Source organism: Alligator mississippiensis, chromosome 1 (genome assembly GCF_030867095.1).
Source record: "Alligator mississippiensis isolate rAllMis1 chromosome 1, rAllMis1, whole genome shotgun sequence".
NCBI lineage: Eukaryota > Metazoa > Chordata > Crocodylia > Alligatoridae > Alligator > Alligator mississippiensis.
Window position 1 is genome coordinate 443686154 of NC_081824.1, and position 24965 is coordinate 443711118.

At 41.1% G+C, this 24965-nt stretch overlaps 1 protein-coding gene across 6 annotated transcripts in view; it reads right to left on the bottom strand.

The window, feature by feature from the left end:
* Positions 1-24965, bottom strand: part of CNTN5 (contactin 5) — a 1172720-nt gene that overhangs the window by 234849 nt on the left and 912906 nt on the right. For all 6 annotated transcript variants that reach the window (XM_059721130.1, XM_059721133.1, XM_059721132.1 and 3 more), the window contains 3 exons: positions 15544-15680; positions 13350-13479; positions 10721-10871 (listed from right to left, as the gene is read on the bottom strand). In XM_059721130.1, the coding sequence (XP_059577113.1) occupies positions 10721-10871; positions 13350-13479; positions 15544-15680 (418 nt within the window). The remainder of the gene's footprint in view (positions 1-10720; positions 10872-13349; positions 13480-15543; positions 15681-24965) is intronic.

The window sequence follows — 24965 nt, forward strand, 5'->3', positions numbered from 1 at the left end:
CTTGGGGGTGCGGGGATCAGTTGGTAGCATGTAGTTAGATGCTTGAATTCCCAGGAACTTAAGATGTAGTATCTATTAAGGACAAATTAAGCTGAAAGTCATAGTCAGGGGGGCCTTAAGCAAAGAAAAGCCTTTAAGTAACTAATGACTTGTTTAAGTTCTGCCTATGTGGTGCACACACAAGAGCTTGGGTAACCATTTATAGCAACTGCAGGAAATGAACCATAGTTAGAAACAGAATTTATGAACTGTTAGCTCAACTGGTAATTAGCTTGAGAAGCAGAGGCTGAATCTGGAGGTATAATACAGCACTACAAATCGAGTGCCTTGTGATAATTGGCAGCTTAGAATCATTGAGTTCTGCAGCTTTATCTTCTCTGGGGAGATATAGCATTGTTTTTGCTTCTATCCAATAACTGAGGAAAAAAACTGGACTCAGGAAACAAACAGGGAAATTTAGCTGATGGAAAAGTAAGGTTAAGCAGTGACCATGGAGGCACTGTAGTATATGTGTAAAGGCAGACACTTACCATATGGATGAATGGAATATTTTTAAAAAGAATGGACAAGTGCATTATCGTCAAATATATTTATAAAAATACATATTTGGGTATGCTTTATATCAGAATCAAAATTACAATTCATGGTAATTACTTATTGACTTCTAAAGCCAAAACAGCTTGCTGAATTTTCTCCAATTTTTGAGATACATTTACAAAAAACTTGTAAACATACAGATACATTTACAAAAAACCTGGCAATTTTCAGTATAAATTAGCGTGGCATGCCAAAGACACAAGGGGTCGAACCTCCTTGTAGCATATGTCAGTTGCACCTATAACCGTGAGGAAGCTGTCAGTATGTGTGTGTGTGTGTGCGTGTGTGTGTGTGTGTGTGTGTACACACATACATATATAATCTATCTGTAATATATATGTGTGCATATATGTATATACGTGTATGTTTATATGTATAGTATACAGCTTTTTTAAATATAACGTATCACATAAAATGGCAAAAACATTGTTTAAATTGAATCACTTAGGGTATAAATAGACATTGCCAAATGAAGCACTTCAGCCATCCTGGGATGCACTGTCATAGTTTATGTGCTTTACTGGGTGAAACATATGTCCCCTTGTTGTCCCCCAAGGTTGAGCCACTGCCACTCCTGGGCTTGGCTGGGGCCTGATCCTGCTGGATGACACTCAGGGTGTGGATCTGCAAATGGAGAACCCCAGGTTTTCCCACTAGCAGAGAAGCACCTGGGGAATTCTTGGGGGTACCTCTGCAATTGAGAAAACCAAAGGTTTCTCTGTTTGCAAAGAAACTATGAGTAGGGGCACTAGATAGCATGATACACAATCAGGAAATCTCCTGCTGTGGAATTTCCAAGGTATGCCTCTGAAAATGGGGAAAGCTAGGCAGGTAGTCCGGGGCCTTCAAGGGCCCAATCCTGCATGGTTCAGGAATGGGGATTTCATTATCCAAATGGGAATCTGAATTGAAATTTCCAAGGCATGTAGGTTTGGGCCCTGAAAGCCCTGGGAGGGCCTGTCCTGGGTGGCTGGACAGCATCTGTGCTTTCCCACCTTAAAGCAAACAGATATCTTCCACAAAATAGTAGACAAATCCAAACCAACTATGTTGCAGCCACAAATTTTGAAGCCATCTGTTTGCTTGGCTTTTGTGCCATCATAAATATTTTTATGGTGGCACAAAGGCAACATCTGTTTCCTAGGAAATCAGATCTTTCCTTTCCTTTCCTTTCCTTTCCTTTCCTTTCCAAAATTGAGTTATAAACCTTTTAAAATAAGCACTTATAATGGAAATGGAAACATTGACAGATCCTTAAATACAGTAGATGAAGAGCAAGGCTGTAATAAGAACCTGTCAACACTAAAAATGAATGAAGCAGAAACTCCAAATAAGTATAAAAGCCTGTCCATTTGTGACTTTTTGAATAAGCCTATTTTTAGATTTAAGTGCAAAGTGTGCTTCAACTAATTGGATAACAAAAGCAGACTTTGACTAAAATCAGGGTGTATAGGATCTCTGCTTTTGTTGTTAAATGGTTTTAGCTTCAGATTGAAACTATTATTAAGAACAGTTGATATGTAGTCAACAAAATAGTTACAATCTCCTTGAATCTTGCTAGAGGATGTTGCAATCCTACACAACTATGTAGTCATTTTTATTATACCACATCTTTCTCTCCTTTTCCCTCTTTCCCACACCTTTCTCACACACACATATGTACATACCCAATGTTAGAAGAATAGCAATGTTACAAAGTGATGCAGAATTACAGATTACAGCTGCCTCTCCAACCTTAACTTGGCCATTTTGTGAACATACACTGTGACACAGCCTTTACTCAATCACTTATTATTTTTGCGGTAGGATCCCTGTCTCATTTAGTGTGCTTCTTTAATGAAAACAATTGTTGTATACTCATGGTTCAATGTATGGCCCTACTTTTATTTACTTTATGCAATTCAAAATCTGATATGAGTACAAAATAATGAATTTCTTCATGGATTTCTATAAAGCACATCATCATCTGAGGGCTGCCCCAACCCTGGCAACATGCTACAGAGGGGCTGGCTGGGGCACGAGGGTGTTCCAATGTGGGGCTAGCTAACAGGCAGAACCCACATTGAAGCACCCTTGTGCCCCATCCAGCCCCATCAGTGTCTACAAGTGCATTGCTTCAGAGTAAAAAGCCCTACCACAAGCTAGAATTTTTATTTACAAGTACTAACCGATGGTGGAGTTAAATAGATTCCTGCAGCCTAATAGCCCTGCATTTGTAGATACTAAGCTGTTTACTGAGTAGCTAGTTAGGCAACTCCGAAGTACATGTGTTGTTTAGATGTACCCAGTGTTTTTCCCAGTTGGCTCCTTATGCTACTCTGTCTAGCTAGTCCCAGCCTCCACCCTCCATTCTGCCGCAGGAATCCTTATCAAATCTGTCTCCCTTTCCTGTGCATGTTATTACAAACATGCAAAAAAGTTTTATACCAGTATAATAGACTAGTGTTTAACATTACCTCCCCTCCTGCTATGTTGCAACAGGCAATGGATCAAGTGTTACAAGGCACTAGCTCAAAGCTTTTTATGATGGCCTGGTCTTAACTAAAATATAGGACACCTTATTAAGGGATGTACAAGATGTCAACAGGTACAGAATATGCTCAAACTGTCACTGTTGCAACCCTAGGAATGGCCATCCATTTCCTGGCAATAGCTCTACATTGATTTTGTAGAACCATCGATCTGTTAGTAGTGCTTTATGTGGACCACAATCTCAGGTCAAGGTTGGATTTATTCAAACCAGACTTGCAAAAACATGTTAGAAATTACCAGCTAAGCCAGGCAATGACAAGGGGAATAGATACTCCTAGGCAAAAGAGTATTGACACATGATTAGCTTATTGGCAGGTGATAACCAAGGACTTCATTAAGGGAGGCTTGCAGTTGTGAGTGGATGGCTAAGTCCTTTGTCGCATGAAGTGTAAGCGGTACCTAAAACTGTTTGGCACCATCATGACTAATTATAAGATACAGGAGTGAAAGTCAAACAGAGTAAAGAAGCAGCAGTTAGTGTCACCACTTGTTGAGCCACTGGCTTTGCAACCTACCATGACAACCAGTAACACGTCACCACAAAGTAACAATGCTGAACTGCCAGGGTCTAACAACAGCGGGTAACCTACATCTGATGATGAGATGCCTGAATCCGACAAGGGTGAAGAAAGGCCACTGCATTAGGACTGTGTTTAATGGAATGGTAGCTACTACCTAGGAAAGAAATGTAAACATGACCCTGGAATAGTAATTGAAGCAGTGCATCCTCAGGCAAGAGATCCAGGAGGTGACTGATGTTACCCAGAAAGGAAATGCAAACCATCTGAGAGGCATGCAGTCTGTGCATTATGTCTGTCACTGTCATTTCAAAAGAGGGGGACAAGATGTGAGATATGCAAATGTTCACATGAGAGTCTAAAATTACTTTTTGGTTGAATCTGTTAATGGCAGTGAAGGTATACCTTTATGTTCTCAATATATTCCATGCTTCCCAACCTTGCAGCACTCTGCTACACTTGAGATTGGAGTAATTTTTTTTCAGGACACCCTTAATCAAATATAACAGTAGCAGTTAGGGGAAACATTGTGAATGCTGTGGTACTTTGAACCTTATTTTTTAAAAAGTTATTAATTTCTTTCACAAGCCACATAACATTATTCTAGAGGTAACATTTAGATATTGTGCCCTCCATTTTTATTTGGAAATTTCTTGATACTGTGATTGTCAAAGGAAAAAACCCACAAATCCAGCTGTAGAAAGAGGGCTGAAGAAGTCTCCATTATTAATTATTCATCCTCAAAAGTAAAAGAAAGAAACCCAAAACCAAACAGAGCAAATTTTTCCTAATAAAACCACTGTTTCCCTAAGTTATCTGCTTGGTGGCGAAAAATTGCCGTTTTCTATATCTTAAGGAGCTGATTAAGTAATAATAGAGACTTAATAGCATTTTTTGCACTGCTAGAGTGCTTCTGAATTATTTTAACTATAATTAATTGCCATGTAAAGGAAATAATGAACTAGAGTGAAAATCCAATATGAATTTAATGAGAAGAATATTTTGGATGTAAGAGAGAGAACAAAAACAGATGAACAAAGACTTATGACACTTTTTAATACCTATGATTCCCCAAGCATATCAGTTTAAACATCAGCTATAGTCACTACTGCAAGAATAAATCTAGAGGAGAAAGGTAGGTGACCTTAAAAAAGTGATGAAACAGAGATTACAGTACATAGAGAAATGACTTACTAAAATTTGTGAAGTCATAAATCATTAGAAAACACCTTTGGTTTACAGAAGGTTGCACAAAAGGTTTTTAAAGCATTTATAAATAACATTTGGCCAAAATCTAATCTCTGACTTTAATGGAGTTACTCATGATTTATTCTGATATAACTGACAGCAGATTCAAGGCCATTATACTGTGTATTTCAAACTGTACTGGATGCTTGAAAAGTTTGACAAAACGTCTGTTTTACTCTTTTCTGCAGCTTTACAAACTAGAACCAATCTACTTTTAACTAGAAATAGGCACCAAACTGGATCACCAGTTGCAGCAATCTAGATGTCTCCATGAATTATACCTTCAGGTTAGAAAAAAAGTTTTGTGTGAGACTTATCTTACAAATGAGAAAAGACCCATGTTATGTGTCATAGATTCATAGATGTTAGGGTCGGAAGGGACCTCAATAGATCATCGAGTCCGACCCCCTGCATAAGCAGGAAAGAGTGCTGGGTCTAGATGACCCCAGATAGATGCTCATCTAACCTCCTCTTGAAGACCCTCAGGGTAGGGGAGAGCACCACCTCCCTTGGGTGGTGGTGGACATATTAAAATGTGTCAGAAATCTCAGAATAGTGGTTTTGCAAGAGATCACAATTTATGATCCCACATCTTGCAAGAAGAGGTCATAAGAATCAATGCCTTGGTTTCAAGCCTTAGAACCTAAGTTCTAGCCAACATTTGTTTCAAATCTAAAGACCAAACTTCAATTTTAAGCCTCAGGTGCATTTACCCTGCAAATATGTTTACAAAGTTATTTTGAATTAAAGCCTAACTGTATACATTAATAGTTGGAATACAAAGAACTATGAATAATACTTTGTAACAATCCTGTCATATACCATCATGCAATCTGAGCAAGTCCATCAGCATATTATGGGAACCTCTTTTAGCTGATTCTCAGACAATTAATAGAAGCATTTAGGATGAATACTTATCTCTGTACTTACATGGCACTCATCATCACTGTATTCAAGTGACTTCCAATAATTTAAAAATAGGAATATATTTATAGCATTCTCTTTCTTTCTTCCTTTTTAGCCTCTTGGAGAAATAGCTTGATCTGTTCATTTTTATTTTGAAAGTGCTAAAACCTTATTGAGGGAAAGGCAAATCAAAGATTAGTTTTGCATTTATTTCTGATGGAAGTGCATTTAGTGATCATGACTCTTGCTGTGGGCAACCATGATCACAGAAGAATAGGTTATCAGTCACGGTTCATTTGTGAACACCACATGCCCACAAGTGAGCATATATTTGTACAAGTAATCTTAATAAATGGAAAGCTTTAGGAAATCCCAAACAGTACAAAGTACAGTTGTTTTTTTGCTTAGTAGGGTAACTGTGAGTCCAACACCTTGCACTTTGTCTAACAAACTGGTGGTTATTGACATAAAGAACCCTCTGATTTCACTTTATATGAGCTGGAATACCAGTGCTGAAACATTGAGCTGGATTCTGCATTCACTGGAAACCCATTTGAAGATAAAGCAAAAGGGCTATTTTGCAAAGCAAATAGCTCCTGCATATTTTACCATTCCTGAACTCTGAATGTGTCATGCTACATTCCACATACAGTGAGTTCCAGATAAGCCATTGCCAGCTAAATTCTAAATGCAGAGATTACTCTGGCCAGATATGAGATGGATAGGAATGAATGCAAAATTTTGGCCAATTGCAGATGAAAATGAGTAATTTTGCCACCACAGGATGCCTCCAGATGAGTGCACGTGTGTTTCGTGGTACCTCAAAGCTCTTTCAGGCGCCACAAACTGTACATGGTGTACATGCACCTGTTCACTGGGCTAATTTGCAACGTGGCACCAAAATCTGACACTGGGGCATCCTGGTGTCAACCCCCCCCCCAAAAAAAAACAAACAAAAAACCAAAAAAACAACAACAAAACATTGCTAAAAAAAGTTGTGAGACACATATGGCAGCAGCGTGTGCTGCCAGAAATGGAGCCTGGCTGGCCAGAACAATGCTCTGAATACTGGTCAGACTCGAGTGGCCAGATCAGCGCTGCTGCTGCCCCGGGAGCCCCTTGAGACCCCAAGTAAGGCTGCTGGATCCAGCACAGATGCTGCCCATCTTCTCCCACCCTACCCGGGACAATTTGCCCCACACCAAACCCCACGTGCAGAGGCATGCTCAGTGGCAAAAAGCAGGGGCAGAAATTTGAGCTGCTGCTATTTTGGCATGGAAAACATATGCCCCTGCATGTGGGGATGTGATTACAGTTTTTTGAGTACCTGATAGTATGGAGGAATCCAAAATGAAGCAATGTAGCCTGGAAGTGGTGAGCAGACATCAGCAGAAATAATGTGGCAAGATGTCAAATCAATATTAATTTTCTCAAAGAAAACTGTGAGGCTGGTCAGTTGCTGTTTACTTAGTGATTTCTTTGAGATACATTTATCAATCCCTAGTCATTTACTGTTCTATAAAAAGGAGTTAATCATGAGATTTCACTGAGATGGTTAGCAGTAGCTGATGAACAGTTGAGAGCAATCAGCAAAATAAGGGAATTCTTCCCCCTTTTAAAAAAAGTATATGGTAGGAATTTCTCTTGTATAAGTTTCCAGAAAAGTTGCACAAAGCACAGGAAAGATGGTTCCTGTCCCCATAAAGGTATTTCTTTTCCAACATATCAGTTATTCATGTGATGTCCTTCTTTTCTCTTCTTCAAACAGACTACCTATATTGTTTTAGGAATACTGTGTACAAAGTCAGAGGTGAGTTCCTTTGAAACTGATTTTGCTTCTAGTTGTAAACAAAATGGACAGGAATAACTAAATGGACTTTGTGTAAAAATTGACTGAGAGTTAAATTGAACAGAAACCAAATCTTTCTAAAGCTAGAAAACATTCAATCAGCTCCTTTTATCTTCATGTCACTTCACGTCCCCTTCCAGGCACAATCAAAACCAAGATGTATAAATAAGAAAAACACAGTTCTTACTATATTCTCACCTAGAACCAACAGACACCAAATAAAAACTCTCAATGTCTTGTCCTAGTTAGATTTTTCCACCACAGCTAGATTAGGGTTAAGCACAGATGTTCAAAAAGCCTGAGGCAGAAATGATGTGGTTTTCTGTATGCAACCTAGGTTAGATTGGTAGCGAACAGTATACACATTTGCCCTTTGGCGAGGGGGGCACACAGGCTTCCTGCACTGGATGAGGCCTGCAGGTTGGGGGCACTGTAGCTGTGAGCCACATAAGTCTTGCAGTACCCCAGGTGCCTATGGCCCAGATATCTGCTGGCTGTGGCGGAGCTGTGGAGGTCATAGGGTTGCCTCCATCCAGGCCTGTTCCTGATGGGTCTGTTCCCCTGCCCACCAGAGGTAAGTCACCACGCTGGCTTCTGCTCAGAGAGGGGTCCATGTTGGGCTCTGGGTGGAAGGGTGCCTGGCTATGGCCACTGACTGGGAGACAGAGTCAGGCTCTGTGGGGTTGTGCCCAAGTATAGATGTGGTCCCTGGCTGGGTGTGCAGGAGCCAGGGTCAGGCTCTGTAGCACTTTGCCTGAGCGTGGGCTCAATGTCAGGTATGTGTGTACACCGTGGGGTGCTTTGTGATGAGGTGCAGAGGTCCCCAGGTACCAGGGCTTGTGCAGGGGACACAGAGGTCTCCCTTCCTCCCCCACTGCCTCTCTGTGACTGACAGATGGCCGAAGGCAGGGCTGAGGAGAAGGTCTGTGCTAGCTTGGCTCTGGGAGAACTTGGGGACTGGGTCTGCTGGGTGTTTGGCCATAGCAGTACAGGTCGAGATCTACCACACCTCCCTGTGAGGGCGGGTTGCAGGGGGTCATGTAAGAGGGTGGCATGCCACAGGACAGCGATTTAACTTGAAATTAGAGGGGATCTGGTAAAGAAGGTCGATGCACTGGCTTAACCTAAATCAATTAGATTTGAGTATACTTCAAACCAGGTCTATCTTAGACTGGGTTCCACCAATTTTAGGCCAGTCTATGTGTGCTGACCTTGTGTATGCTTACAGGTTTTGATTGATTTCCAAAGACTTGCATTGGTTTATATGTAATGTCTGTACCTGGCCTAAGTTAGAGAAAACATCAGACAAGCATCCATACTTAATAAATTCCCTCAATTCAGTCATGAATAATATGCAGGCCTACATTAGGTAGGCCAGTGGGTACAATCTTTATTTTTTGTGATGCTATTAACATTTACAGATTGATTCTGTTGCTTGCTTCTTCCCCCCTCACATTTCCTCTGACTTATTAACACATTTTTCTCTAACCGGTTCCATTACACTAACAGTAGTAATTGGCCTGGTTTTTCTCTCAGTCGCAGAAGTATAAATCACTTCTATTGAGGTCAGAGGGCAGAATCTGGCTACAGTTATATCATGGAAAGTATGCCTCACAACTATATTGCAAGGGCGAAGGGAAGAGGTCTCCAACGTTTTCAGAAATCTCTAAGTATGTCTTGATACATCCTAAAAAGCTACATATTGCATTTTCAAAACATCTTGCTACTGTGCTATTATTAACAAGATACTGATACCGACTTTAATAAAAGGCATTCTTGCTAGCTCTGGATTGTATTTGTCAATAGAACACCCCACTTGTCAGGACACACACACACACACACACACACACTTAATTAACATGGTCTGAACAAACACTATAACCTAGTAAAACAAAATTCCAAGCCAAACAAAAATCTCTTTTGAGTTGATTGCAGTAGCAGTTCAACAACAAATAGCATTGAGAGACCAATTCTAGTAGTATCTTCTACAATCAACACTTTCGCTGGTGTTGATCATCCATTACAACATGCCTATATCTATGAACTCATATTTTCAAAATCTACTATTCTGAAGTTATATCAATTAATTAATAATATTTCCTTATCCCTCCCAAAGGAACCCAAATCCTACAAAATGTTCCCCCTTTTCTTTTTCAGAACAAAACAAACAGCACGAGATTATGTTGTCACAAAGATAAGATAAAGCAACATTCACTTAAGCAAAATGGCGATAATAGTTAACTAGGACAGATAAATTGTATAGCTTTCATCAGTATTATATAAAAGTACAAAAAAGTTCCTGCTTTTACCTGTCAGTCTAATACCATACAAGTCAATTTAAATGGTCCATTCATAAATTTTTACCAGAAAGAAGATTATTGTGTATTGTTAAATTCCATGTCAAGGCTGGCAAAACCGCTCTAATGAGCAGAAGAGCTATCTTGTGTAATGCAATTACAATTGCCATTTGACCTGCAGCTGCTTCAACTACATTTAAAATACAAAGCCAAACAGAATTTACTTAACCAAACAGTCTGCTAAGCAGATGTGCCGCTGTGGACAGACTTGATGTACTATACACTTGAATCTTGTAATGTGACTGTATTGCTATTCTGTGCAATGGTTTCCAAGGCACCCTTAGGCAAGCTTCCATTGCTAACAAGCTGATAACCTTCACTTAGATCTTCTATTAGAAGTGTATTAAATAAATAAATGTGATGGTCTTATGTCACCACTACAGTAAATTCAGCCCACAAACTTTACATCTTCTGAGCCACAAGATGTATAACACCTCCACATCATAAATGCAGCACCTCTATGATTAAAGCAGGGGATAGAAAAAACAACCCAAAAACAAAAAAACCCACCTATTTTCATTTTTTAAACTACCAGAGTTTTGATCTCAGCATGTATATGTCTTAGAACATTGCTACTGTTAAGTTAATCAGCTCACCTAGTACCTCTGCTACACACAGATGCATATGCTCACTTATCACCTGTTGTACTTTCTATATGAAACCACTGTATTGAAATGTAAATGCAGTAATAGTTTACTGAACATGCTTCTGACCTCTTATTCTCCCTTACTGCTTTGTCTCCCTTCTTCCAGGTGATAGTTGGTTTTGGAGAGGCTTGTGGTTTGCACTCAATGACAACTTCTTGGCCCCTGGTAACAATTATTGTTTTCTTCATTTGATTTAGTGGAAAAGTGGGAGCTGAAGCTGTTAAAAAGAAAAGTGTTAGTTTTAGAGAAAACAATCAGAGCCTTCTAGATCAATAAACCCTAACAGAGAGTTTATCATCCATTTTCATTTATTTTGGTTTGGAAATTACTGTATTAAAGAGCATATGACATTTGTACAGAAGCACCATTAAAACATCATCCAAATCTAGATAGAATAAACTAGAATTTAATCAATATATCAAATAGTAAGAAATCACTCTTATCAACACTGTCAGGTTATATTACTTGTGATATCCTGAGGTGCTTGAGAAAATCTACAATGAAATTAACTGTTTTTAGAGACAATGGGCGAAACTCTCAGGCTTTCTTAAATTCCACAGTCCCTCATATCTGTTAATTCTTGACTTGCCTATTTGTTTCCTTATAGTATCCCAAAAGCCAGGTATTTAAAATTGAGAATTTAATAGGAAGGATTAAAATATTTAAGACTTCATTCATTTTCAAAGTGTCTACAGTTTAGACGAGAAAAAAATCAAGTCAATTGTTTATGCCATACTGGGACCAAACCAAAATCAAACCTTTTCTGAGACTGAAAAAGTCTGACTGACTCTTTTAAAGTTATTTTTCTATCACGTACCTCATATGGTTTGATACTAAGCAGGGTCATGGAAAGCAGAATGGTTGGAAAAGCCTGAGAGAATACTTATGATCCGTCATGAATAAAAACTAATACAAATACCCTGAATCAGCTTATTTTCATGGATCACCAAACCGAAAATGACTTACCCACATGCATGATTCCAATGACTTCAGTGAAACTTCTCATAGGACTAAGGGTCTGCAGGAACAATACTGGATTTACTTGAATCCAAGATACATTTCTCCCCTCTCCCCCATTTAACCTAGGGAAAAACGGCCATCATCTTGGATTCAAACATAAGGTGGCAGGGAGCTGTGGTTACTACAGCTCCAACTCCAGCCTTGAACTAGGGCCCTACGATAATTAGATTTTATATCTGTAAACAATGACAAATTTATACAATTTCTATGTATAAAATTTATTTATGGGGCAGTCACCTTAAATTTAGAGTCATCTTGGATTCAGGTAAATCTGGTACTTTAAGTTTCTAACCTATAGTTTGGTAGTGTAAGAGGGATGTTGTAGATGTGGTGGTCCAGAAATTATGCAAGAGGCAAGGGCTTCCTAACAGATATCACCCTAAGAAACCCTTGCCTAACCCATATTTTGAAATGTACAGTGTTTGTATAACCAATGACCTCTTATCATACACAGATAACTTTACAAGTGAACCCTACATCTATTTAGGGCTTTTTTTTTTTGGAAGGATTAGGAACCAAGTGAACTTTGGCTACATATTTCAACCAAAACCTTAACATTCTTTCATCCCTAATAGCCCTGTGGGGGGATTTAATAACAGCCTTCAACCACATGAAGGGTAGTTACAAAGAGGGTGGAGCTACACTGTTCTCAGTGGTGGCAGACAACAGCACAAGGAGCAATGGTCTCAAGTTGCAGCAAGGGAAGTTTAAATTTGATATTAGGAAAAACTTTCTCATTAGGAAGATAGTAAAGGACTGGAAAAGGTTACAGAGGGACTGTAGAACCTCCATCCTTAGAGTTTTCTAAGACCCAGTTAGACAAAACCTTGGCTGGGATGGTCCTGCCTTGAGCAGGGGGTTGGACTAGATGACCTCCTGAGGTCCCTTCCAACCCTAACTGTCTATGATTCTATGATATCACCATGTTTCTGTTCAATGCTAGAAGTGTAGTACTGATAAAAGTGTCAAGGACCTATTATCTTGACAGTTTGTTTTATTTTGTATCTTGTAAGTATGTAATATCACCCATACATATTTCCTAATAAACTCTAATTTGGGCATTATAACTTAAAATAGGAAAGTACTAATGCTTGTGCCTTCATGAGGTGACTTTAAAGGGACTGCTAATATGTTGCAAACTAATCACATCATTAAGGGCATTTCTAAAAGTGAATGGGATACAATGGTGCAGAAAAACAGATTTTAATAGTGTAATCCATGAAATGTGAGATTTCTTTTTCTTGTCTTGAAATGTTCTCATGTTCTTCATAGTAAGAGGTTTTTGTTCTTAGGACTTTTTTTTTTGGAAAGAAAAGAGGATTTTTCTGTGCTTTTGAACAGACCATTATCATTTCCCTCATAGATATTGTCCCAGATACAGGATTTGGCCTTGAGTAAGAAAAATTCACAAAGCATAACTAAATGAGTAGCTTCAAAAAGAAAACACCGTGTTAGCAAAAGTACCCTTGAACTCCTAGGTAACCAAGGAGCCATTTACACATAAATAAAAGAAAGGGAAAAGAAAAACTCAGCCAAATTTAATTATATAGTTTTTATCCACTTCTGCTAAGGTTGGAGAGATGGGATCTCTTTCTTTCTCATGACAGATCATAGAGACATGTAATTATCAAAGAGAAAATAGAGAACAATTCTATTCTGTTCAGACATTACTCACCCAAAATCTTCAACTCAGCACTGGCATAAATGGTTCCATATTTATTTTCTGCTAAGCATTGGTACATTCCAGCATCTGAGAGATTCACACTGTGGATCATCAGTACACCATTAACCATCTCAACCCTGCTCTGTAATGGAATAAAAAAATAATTCTACAAAAGAAAACAAATGAGGTGGATTTTCTGGGTTGTTAGCTTTACACAAAGAAATAAAACATAAATGTGGTTAAAGTATAATTTAGCGACTTATGAGAGTGAATTTTGGGGGGTTTACTATCCATGCCAAATGCAACATATTTTGGAGTCTGAAAAATATCATAAAATATAGATTTTCCTCTGGATTACTTTATTTGATTGTAAATAATATATCCTCCAGCATGGCTTTATTTGCTTATATTTAACTGCACTTATTTGCCCTTTATAAATTGTTCAGCAAAGATGACTCTGCAAACTTGAAATAGCGTGCAAGTGTTCCAGGCAAGGAACCAAGGTTCAAGTAGAGGCTGAAGTATTTTGGGGTGGGCTCAATCTAATTCAAAATGAATCTTTGTTTACATACCAAAGTACATACAGCCTAACATTATTAGTTCTCATACATAATCTCATTGGCATCGATAGCACTATTTTCATTCAGAGCTACTCATATGGTAAAGGGTGGAAGGATCAAGTTGTCTTTGTCAATAATGGCAACTTATCATCTCAAAAGGCCTATTAATAGAAAATAATTGCTGCAGGTCAGAAGTGAATTGCTGCTGACAGCTGTGTAGGGAAATGTGCACTCCATGTGGTTGTATAATGAATCACTGGAGCTGGTGCCGTACATTCTTCAGGATTGTTACTACAAACTATTAGCATTTAGTTAAAAGTGTATTAATAAAAACAGCATTTGAAAATGTATATGAATGAGAAAAAGAAATTCCCTTCCATTTTTTGCATTTTCAGTTTGATATTAAATTGAATTTGCAAAGTTCGTATGCTGATACAAGTGGCTCTTTGGAAAATCCCAAGCAGGACTAAATACCCACCACTACCTCTGTAAAAACAGAAATGGAAAAGTTAAGCCATATTTTCAATGCCTTAGGACTTCAAAAACAAACTGGCTTATATGTTTACTTTCTTATTGTTTGCATAATTGCTTGATTTTCACAGATCGAGGTATGTGCTGAAAAGACAGGCATGCCATCTTTTATATTCATAAACTCTGCTATGAATCCATTAATAAATGGAGACATTTATTGCCAAATTGAAGAATTTTATTTTAATCTGGCAACATATGAAGCAAATCTACAAAACATTTTTCTATTACTCCTAGTGTCTGGAGACTATAGAGGAATAGAAATGTGCTGGTTAAAAATAAATAAATAAAGGCATGAACTGGGAAGACGACTCAGCGAGAGACATTAAAACAAAATAAAATCTAAACCATGACATCTGCAATCATTTACAATGAGAAACACTATAACCAAGAAATTACTTTAAATGTGTCGGAGCAGAACACTTTGAACTTGGAATTCCCAAATGAAACATGTTAATGTCATTGGCCAGCTTTGTTAATCACAGGAGAGTTATTTTGGTATCTGGAGATGCAAAACTAAAATGGCTACTAAGAAATAGCCCTTGTATACTTTGCAGAAGTGTGCGTTAGCACTGAGGGACATGAGAACTATACGTAGAACATACCATGTAATATTTAATACCTATGCAGTAGGTGATATATATCATAGGACTCTGAGTTTAAGGAACTCTTTACCAATAATTCCTTCCTGTTTTTGCTCAGTCACACAGTGGTCACTCATAACATGCCTCTACACAGAAACACCTAGATATAACAAACCACTGAAAAAGAAAATCACAATCTAAAATAGAAACAAACCACAGTTCTTGCTTTGTTCAGCTAGTTATCATTAGTTTAGTAAATAGTCAGGGATAAGGTGCTTCAGACTCAGCTGTGAAGGCTCCACCTCCCGTTCTTTGAGGTTTATCATTAGTCCTGTTAGATGGCATGTAGGCTGACATAGGACAGGAGATGGACCCATAGAAAACCTGGTGCTACAGTTCCCAAATATTTGAAATTAGCAGGAAAATAATGAAGGCACTTTTTTGAAGCACGGTCCCTTCAGCACTTTTTTCAGTTCACCTTACCTGAATTAAAGAAGAAACTACAATTGAGAGGTGCTTTACTGAGTACTGTACCTGTGTCCAGATAGGGAGTCCATTCTTCAGCCAACGATAGGTTGGCCTTGGCTTTCCAGTGGCTTTGCATTCCCATCGGAGCTGATCTCCACTGTCTAACTGAGTATCGTTAAGCTTCTCCATCCAATGTGGATAGGCTGTAAAAGAGTACTATGATGTGATATGGGAGCATGGACACAGTTGACAGTTCTTTAGTTGGTATTACAAACATTCAGATTTTACGACCAGTTTGTTTTTACTGATTGTATTAAATTGTGTGTGTGTGTGTATATAATACTGAGTTTCAGGAAAAGTGACGGAACTGAACAATTTTTGACCAAAGGATGCTATAAGATTATGAACTGAGCAATGCCATGCTTAGAAGCAAAAAGCCTTGCTCATGTAATAAAATACTGTAGACACAAAATAACTACAGTACAGTTAAGACATTAAAGTAGCATTCTGAGTTGAAGATTTGTCTGGTTTCCATCATAACTTAAGACCTTTAAAATATTAGTATGGAAACCAAACAGCCTGGTCTATCTGATGTCTGGAGCTCTACCAATTCAGTAGGAAACTAGGATTTACTCAACTGGAAAGGCAGGGAAGTGAATGAACTATCTGTTCCAGTTCTTTTAAAAAGTGGTCACACGTGTATGCAATCTTATTTGTGCAAGGACTGAATGCCAGAAGTATGGGCTTGCTCCTAAGAATGATGCATTACCTTGGGATGCAGTAGAATTCTCCAGGAGCATAAATCACATAGTCAGAAAGAAGGAGACAGTTTTAAGGAGGAATGGGCCTAAATGACTCAGGGATCATGTGAAAAAATTAGTACCTTGAATTTCATCTTGGAGTCCATTAACAATAAATAAAATGAATGGAAACACAGGCCTTTCATCACGTAATCAGATTCCTATGTCTAGAAACCTAGCCCATAAAGAGCTCACTGATTCAGTAAGACTTAATGAACAGATCACAGATCAGAATGGAGGATGAAGTTCTGTGGCAAGGAAGGAGCCACAGAATGTATATAATAGTCTAAAATAGTAAGACTAAAACTTTTAATTCACTTTTGCAATAAACTCAGGAAGGAGGAACTATATTTCTGGTTGAGCTGGATAGTAACCCAGAGTTAGCACAGTGAAGAATCTATTCTAGACAACAGTGAATCAATAAACTACTTAAATAAAGAGAACCTACATTAGACTGAATTTACAAATAAATCTTACAATCTGTCTGGTATTTGATAAGTCTCCCATCACAGAGCTGCAAAGATACGAGGGGACATGATAGGTGACTGTAGTGAGTATAAAAATTCTAGTGCATTGGTTTCAAGGGAAGTTAAAGAAGTCTATATCAGTCCTAAATGTGTATTATTTTGCAAAACATTAAATATGTGTGTTGCTCCATTGTCCCATCAGATTATATTTAGGGATATTATAATTAGTACATAGCTTTGCAATTTCCTGCCCACAGGCTGTGGGAGTCAAAACTGGATAATCATTGTACAGTTATTCCTTTACAATCTCAAACATGAAAATCCCAGTGGTCTGATTGGTTGATAATAACTATTGCTATTCTAAATGACTGTCCTGTAAATATGCAAATGAATCATCTCTAAATGGCCTCTGAACTCAGAATTTTCCAGCCATTTGCATGAACAAATCTGAGGGTTTTTTCCACTTTAAAGAAAGGTACGAGTATGAACAAGAGAAAAGTGGCCTAGGTGAGACTATAGTATGAATTAAGTTAAATAAAACTGATGGAAGAAATCTATAAAGTTAATAGAAAATAATTTGCACTCATTTCTTTTTTGCCTTCTACCTCTGTCAGTTGGTCCTCCTTAGTCAAGTATAACCACCTGTGACCTTCCTCGCTGCTGGTGAGCAAGATTTCTGTCCCCATAATGAATGTCACAATTTTTGTTTAAAGTTTGTTTACCCTGTAGAATTCTAGCCTCTGGCTGAGTTTGTTTTTTAAACACACTGGAAATAGATCCTAATCTTACTTACATCACTATAAATCAGGGGCAAAGTAGAGATAACGCCAGTATTTTTCCTATATTATAGTTGCATTTAATTTATTATAAAAAAAACAAGCAAAACACATCTTAAATATAAGCAAGAAGCACAACAAACTATATAAGGATAGAGCCAGGTGACATCTGGCAATGAGCATGATCATAGCAGAGATAAAAGAAGTATGAAGCTACTGTTTTCTTATTTAATATCCTTTAGGGAAACTGTGCCACAGATTCAGTGATCTGTACACATGCACTTTAATGTGCATTAGCTTATTTTAATGCATATTAAAACATCCCTTAAAAATGCTATTTAGCTAATGCACAATAAATAGGCTAATGCACATTAAGTGTCACTTAAAAACTGTGCTCTTTAGTTAATGTACACTAAAACAGGCTAATGTGCATTTTCCTAGTACCTCACAGTGGAGGGCATCTATACATGTGCTCTGGGGTGGAGGGGGTCACTTTAATTAGAGCAGCTGCTTGCAGCGTCATGTACATTCAGAGTCCCGCACTTCAAAATGGCAGTGGGGACATTTGAACTAAAGCTCATCCAAGTGCTCCTGCCACCCTTTAGAAGCATGGGGGTACTAGATTTAAACTAGTGCATTAATGCACATGTAGACTGAGAAACAGAAAACTGAAGTGACTTTTTCAACAGATAGTGAAACAGTCCTATGCTACTCTGTGAGCAAAAAGAAGGCACAGGGTAGCATAGGACTCCTGCAGGACAAATCAGTTCAGTTGGTGGTTGACACAGACAAAAAGGCAGAGCTCTTCAATGAGTTCTTTGCTTCAGTATTCCTTAATACTGAACAAGACAATCCCCCCACCTTGAGCATAGACAGATGTCCAAAAGGCACCAGACCACCAAAGGTTAGTGTTGACTTAGTTAAAGAGCACTTGGAAGGGCTGGATGGGTACAAGTCAGCTGGCCTGGATGACCTCCTTCCATGGATGCTGAAGGAATTGGTCGGTGCCATTGCTGAGCCACTGGCACCACTGTTTGAGCTCTCATGGTGCTCCAGACAGGTCCCTGAGGACTGGAAAAAGGCCAGTGTGATGCCCATTTTTAAGAAGGGGAGAAGGGAGGAGCCAGGTAACTTCAGGCCAGTCAGTCTTACCTCTATCCCTGGGAAAATACTAGAAAAAATCATCAAAGAGCACGTTTGTGAAAGCCCAGCTGGGGAAACAATGCTGAATGGAAACCAGCAGGGGTTCGTCACAGGTAGATCCTGCCTGACAAACTTATAGCCTTTTATGACCAGGTCACACACTGCCTTGACACAGGCTGATGTCATTTACCTGGATTTTAGGAAGGCCTTCAACACAGTTTCACATCCCATTCTCATAGGGAAGCTAATGGGCTGTGGAGTGGATGCCTACACAGTCAGGTGGGTGGCCAACTGGCTTAGGGACTGCACCCAGAGAGTGGTGGTGGACGGGTCGTTCTCAGCCTGGAAGGATGTGGGCAGTGGGGTCCCGCAGGGTTCAGTCCTTGGACCGGTGTTATTTAATATCTTCATTAGCGATTTGGATGAGGGAGTGGTGAGCATCCTCTCCAAGTTTACGGATGATACCAAATTATGGGGCAAAGTTAATACACCAGAGGGCAGGGAGCAGTTACAGGTTGACCTGGACAGGTTAGATCAATGGGTGGAACATAATAGGATGCAATTCAACAAAAATAAATGTAAGGTACTGCACCTAGGAAGGAGGGATCCCCAGCACACCTACGGGTTGGGGGATGTCCTTGACATTCACCTGGCTGGGGTCATCTGACCTCAGTCCTCTCTCCTGCCAGGGGCAGGGGTTCAGATACAATGATCCATTGGGTCCCTTCTGACTCCATAGTCTATGAATCAGTGGCTAACTACTGCCTCCAGTCCCCTTTCTTCTATCTTTACATGATGTGGCTCAGAAAATAATTGAGGCCTGTTTTTCAAGCTTATACACCCAGATGAACACGAGTCATCAATGTGATGAAGTGATCCATAAAGCTAACTGCACTTTATCATGCATTAGCAGGTGCATGACAAACAGGTCCAGGGAGGTGATATTTCCCCTCTATGCGGCATTGGTCATGCCGCAGTTGGAGTATTGCTTCCAGTTTTGGGCACCACACTTCAAGAGGGATGTAGCTAACCTCGAGAGGGTTCAGAGGATGGCCACTCACATGGTTAGGCAAAGCCCTACCAGGAGAGATTGAGGGCCCTGGATCTCTTCAGCCTCTGCAAGAGAAGGCTGAGAGGTGATGTTGTGGCTGCCTACAAATTCACTGGGGGGAGGGGAGCAGCAAGGAATAGGAGATTCTCTGTTTACCAGGGCACCCCTTGGAGTAACTAGGAACAAAAGCCACAAGCTGACAGAAAGCAGATTTAGGATAGACGTTAGGAAGTACTTCTTTACGGTAAAGGTTGCTAGAATCTGGAATGGGCTTCCAAGGGAGGTGATGTTCTCCCCTACCTTGGGGGTCTTCAAGGGGAGACTAGACATACAGCTGGCTGGGGTTGTCTGACCCCAGCGCTCTTTCCTGCCGAGGGCAGGGATTCAGACTTGATGATCTGCTAAGGTCCCTTCCGACCCAAACATCTATAAATCTATACCCTGTCTAGTCCCAATAAGTTCAGATAGAAGTGTGAGTCAGCCTAGCTTTGGCTGGATCACAATATTTGTTTGAAAGAGGGTCAAGGTAAGAGATAGGGACAAGGACAAGAACATATGGATGCTTCAGGCAAAAAAGGAAGAGAGCAAAATCTACTGGAGTCTCAACACAAAAACATGCTCTCCACCCTCCATGTGTTTTTTTTTTCTAGGGGTTTAGGTTAACTGAGTTTAGGCGTCTTCTTCCCACCCTCCTCCTATTCCCATTTGATTCTTGTCTTATCTAATATTGACATCAAGATGTACCATGATTGTCCTGCCCCCATATAAAACCATGCAAGCTAGCTTCCTATGAGAAGAGATCGATGTCATATATCTTGACTTCAAAAAAGCCTTCAATCTGGTTTCCCATGATCACCACTTGGAGAAACTGGCCAATTGTTGCCTTGGGTCCTCCACGATCCACTGGCTGGAAAACTGGCTCCAGGGTCGGACCCAGAGGGTAGTAATTCATGGAAGTCACTCATCGTGGTGTCCTGTGACCAGTGGGGTCCCCCAGGGCTCTGTCCTTGGACCCATACTGTTCAACATCTTCATTAATGATGTGGACACTGGAGTCAGAAGCAGACTGGCCAAGTTTGCTGATGACACCAAACTTTGGGGCAAAGCATCCACGCCAGAAGACAGGCGGGTGATCCATGCTGACCTGGACAGGCTCAGCAAGTGGGCGGATGAGAATCTGATGGAGTTCAATGCCGATAAATGCAAGGTTCTCCACCTTGGGAAGAAAAACCTGCAGCATCCTTATAGGCTCGGCAGTGCTATGTTGGCTAGCACTATGGAAGAAAGAGACTTGGGGGTCATCATTGACTACAAGATGAACATGAGCCTGCAGTGCAACGCTGCGGCTAGTAAAGCGACCAAAACGCTGGCTTGCATCCATAAATGCTTCTCAAGCAAATCCTGGGATGTCATTCTCCCCTTGTACTCGGCCTTAGTGAGGCCGCAGCTGGAGTACTGTGTCCAGTTTTGGGCTCAACAATTCAAAAAGGATGTGGAGAAGCTTGAGAGAGTCCAGAGAAGAGCCACGCGCATGGTTAGAGGTCAGGGAAGCAGACCCTACGATGACAGGCTGAGAGCCCTGGGGCTCTTTAGCCTGGAAAAGCGCAGGCTCAAGGGTGATCTGATGGCCACCTATAAGTTTATCAGGGGTGACCACCAGTATCTGGGGGAACGTTTGTTCACCAGAGCGCACCAAGGGAGGATGACTAGGTCGAATGGTCATAAACTACTACAAGACCATTTCAGGCTGGACATAAGGAAGAATTTCTTTACTGTCCAAGCCCCCAAGGTCTGGAACAGCCTGCTACCGGAGGTGGTTCAAGCGCCCACATTGAACACCTTCAAGAGCAAACTGGATGCTTATCTTGCTGGGATCCTATGACCCCAGCTGACTTCCTGCCTGTCGCAGGGCACCTCAGTGCCCCTGCTCCTAGAGTGGAGAAACTGCCAGGGAGCAAGTGAGCGCGCCCTGGCCTGACATAATGAGCCCAGCTGAGGCTTGCTCAGGTAATGAGCGCAGCTGCGGGTTGCCGGAGCAACCAAGGGGAACCAGCTGCCTGTAGGAGTCAGGGCCTGGCCCTTTATAAAGCTCAGGGCTGAGGCCAGGCTGGCAGTTCTCTGCCAGCAGCCGGAGAGACAGGAGCTCACTCAGCCAAGCTATGGGGAGAAGTCTGAGGGGCAAGTGCAGCTCATGATAGCCCTGAGAGGATTGGGCACTAAAGGTTTAGCCAGGGGGCTTTATGTTTGTGTTACAGCCAGGAGGCTTGTGTTTGTTTGGCTCTGTTATTACACCCGGAGGCTTGGGTGAGGCTGTAGGGGTTGGAGGAGGCCTCAATCATAGGAACCCCAGAGAGTGTGGGGTGCCCTAGCGCCAGGAGGGCGCATTATTTTCATAGCGCCAGGGAAGGCGCAACTCGCATGCCAGTGCGTGAGCAGATGGTGGCGAGGAGTGCGGCCAGTGGGTCGCGGGTGCAACCCATAGGTTGCGGACGGGGACCTAGACCCCGGATTGCGTGTGGGGGGGAACATAGACCCCGGCCCCAGGAAAGGGGCAATATTATTGAGTAGCCCAGTGTGGGCACGGTGAACCCCAAAGAGGGGGAGCGCCATTATATGTTATTGAGTAGCCCAGTGTGGGCACGGCGAACCCCAAAGAGGGGGAGCGCCATTGTACGTTATTGAGTAGCCCAGTGTGGGCACAGCGAGCCCCAGAGAGGGGGAGCGCCATACCGAGGAGCCCGAGACGGGCATAGCGAGCCCGGCCACAGGCTAGTGCGGTAACACCCCTCAGACTGAGGCAGGGTGCTGCGGTTGCCCCGAGAAGACAGGGAGTAGCAGCGCAGAGAGCCAGGGTCAGAGAGGGTGCCCGTGCGGTTGGCCCATAGGACCGGGGCCCGCTAGGGGCCCAGCAGGAGGCTGGGCACGAGAGAGACAGACTGGACAACGTCCATTACATCTACGAGGCTTGGGGCGTGGTATCAGGGGAGGTAGGAGCCACGCATAGCCCATAAGGCTGGGGTGCTTGGGTAGCGCCCATTGTACGGGGAGACCCACGAGGGGTCCAGGAGCTTCGTGCCCGAGGAAACACAAGGCAGCCTCCCTATTACATATTCCATCAAGACGTGGCGGGCGAGAATGGAGGGTGCCCTCGGGCCGAAGTAGCGCGGTGAGAGGGCCTCAAGGAGATCACGGCCCTCCGCGAGGACCCCGCCGTGACACTGCCCTTTGGGCAGGGGGCTGGACTTGATGATCTTCTGAGGTCCCTTCCAGCCCTAATGTCTATGAAATCTGTGAAGTGTCTCCCCAGGGTTCCCTTCTGGTTAGCAACAGTTCCTTCATCTCTCCACTCAGGAAATAACATTTTTCTTCCAACAAGTCAATTCTAAACTCCCCAGTTGTACTTAATAAGCAATACATACTTGGCTTAAAATCTTCCCTCAGCTTCAAGCCAGGGATGGGTTTAGCAGGCTCTCTTTCTATGAGTAGAGGAGGAAGGGTATGACGGAGGTTCAAACACATCCAGGGAGAACCAAAAGATAAGTACACTTTATTATGCACCCTGCACCTTTGGGTACATGTGGGTGTTGGTTGGGGCTCATTAACCATGTTGAATAGCAACAGCCCCAACAGTACGGTAGAGGAAGTCTGTACTTGGGTACTGCTTTTTTGAGCTCAATGTGATAAAGCACAAGCCTGTACAGCAACATACCAGTTAGCCAAGAACAGGAACCTTTCATGCTTAGCAGTCAATGTGGACGCACAGTGGGTCAACAGGTTATAGGAGGTCTCAGTGTGAATACCAGAGGGCAACCACAGCCTTACTGATGGCCACACTTCTACTGAGGCAAATGTAAGTTGCAGGCTGTCAGAGCCCAATTTAGGTAGATAAACAGGTTGTGGCAGGCCAGTTTCTCTATATGTACAATGAAATATCACCAGTGATCCACATTCAGACTCAGCCTATGGATGAACACTTTCCCACTTACATTTTCTTTCATTATTCCTTTATCCCACTCTAGCATCCCATTATTCCTTTATCCCACTCTAGCACTCATTGCTCTACCTCTCACCTCTCCATTCAGTCCCTCTGTCTCATAATTATTCACATTCAATCACCACTGTCATTCTTTCACTCCCATTTTTAATTTTTCCTTTAACTTTTCCACTGTTTCTTTCTGTTTCTCACAGACTCTTTTAATTTATTTCACAGAGAGCAGCGGTAGAAGAGCAAAATAATGAGAGGGAAGGGGCAAAAAAGGAGATAAAGAGTTCTGGAAAAGAATGAAAGGGATGGGACAAGAAGACTCAAGCACTTCTAATACTAAATAATGATAAAACAAGGACAAGAAAATAAAAAGGAACAGAATAAACATTACAGTTCATTCCTCCTTGTCTTCCATATCACATTCAGTGTGAGAACATGTTTTTGTTTTTTGTAATTTATTGTTCAGATTTCACAAATCCCAACTTCTATTTGTGAACCAGACTGAGCCTGAATAAAAGTCACTGTAAATTACAAGTCAACCAGATGACTTTGGGGGAATAACAGTTCTCAAAATGGACTTCTGACAAGTATATTTAGTCTGCTATGGATATCTCAGTTTTATCAAAATTAAATTTTAAATGGTTTTGTCACTTCCACGGCTGAAATTCAGCCAAACACTGAGATACTACAACAATCATTTCCAAAGTGTCAGCTGCATCAGACAATCGTGGTACATCTGGATGTCAGTGTTAGATAAGACAAGAATCAAATGAGGTGCTGATTGCATTGAACCAGACAAGCAAACTCAGCGTCCTGGGCTGGTCCCAATGTACCCGGTGGTGAAACAGATCAGATGCAACTGACAATAATGAGTAACTGAGTAACATTAAAATAGACAGCAAGTGAGTTCTTGGGGACATATGTAAATCGGTGTGACCCTCACCAAGAGAGCCATAGTGCTAAAACCAGGTCTGAAACTGTTTAAGGAACCTTTTGTAAGTAAGGATGACTCGCATAAAAGCTCTGACCTCTAGATAACATCTTCTCTTACAAAAATATGAGTGTTTAACATGAGATATTGTATTCTAGCAGAAGTCATTCAAATTAAGGAAGCAGCAAATGCTTTTTTAAATGAAGTTTTAAAATCTCCCCAAAACAGTCTCAGCGGTAAAGGAAACTGAGACTATTGTGCAATAAAGCTTGGCTAAAGTTTTCCTGCTAAACCACAAGACTACAAACCATCTCTGAAAATAGATATCAAGGTTT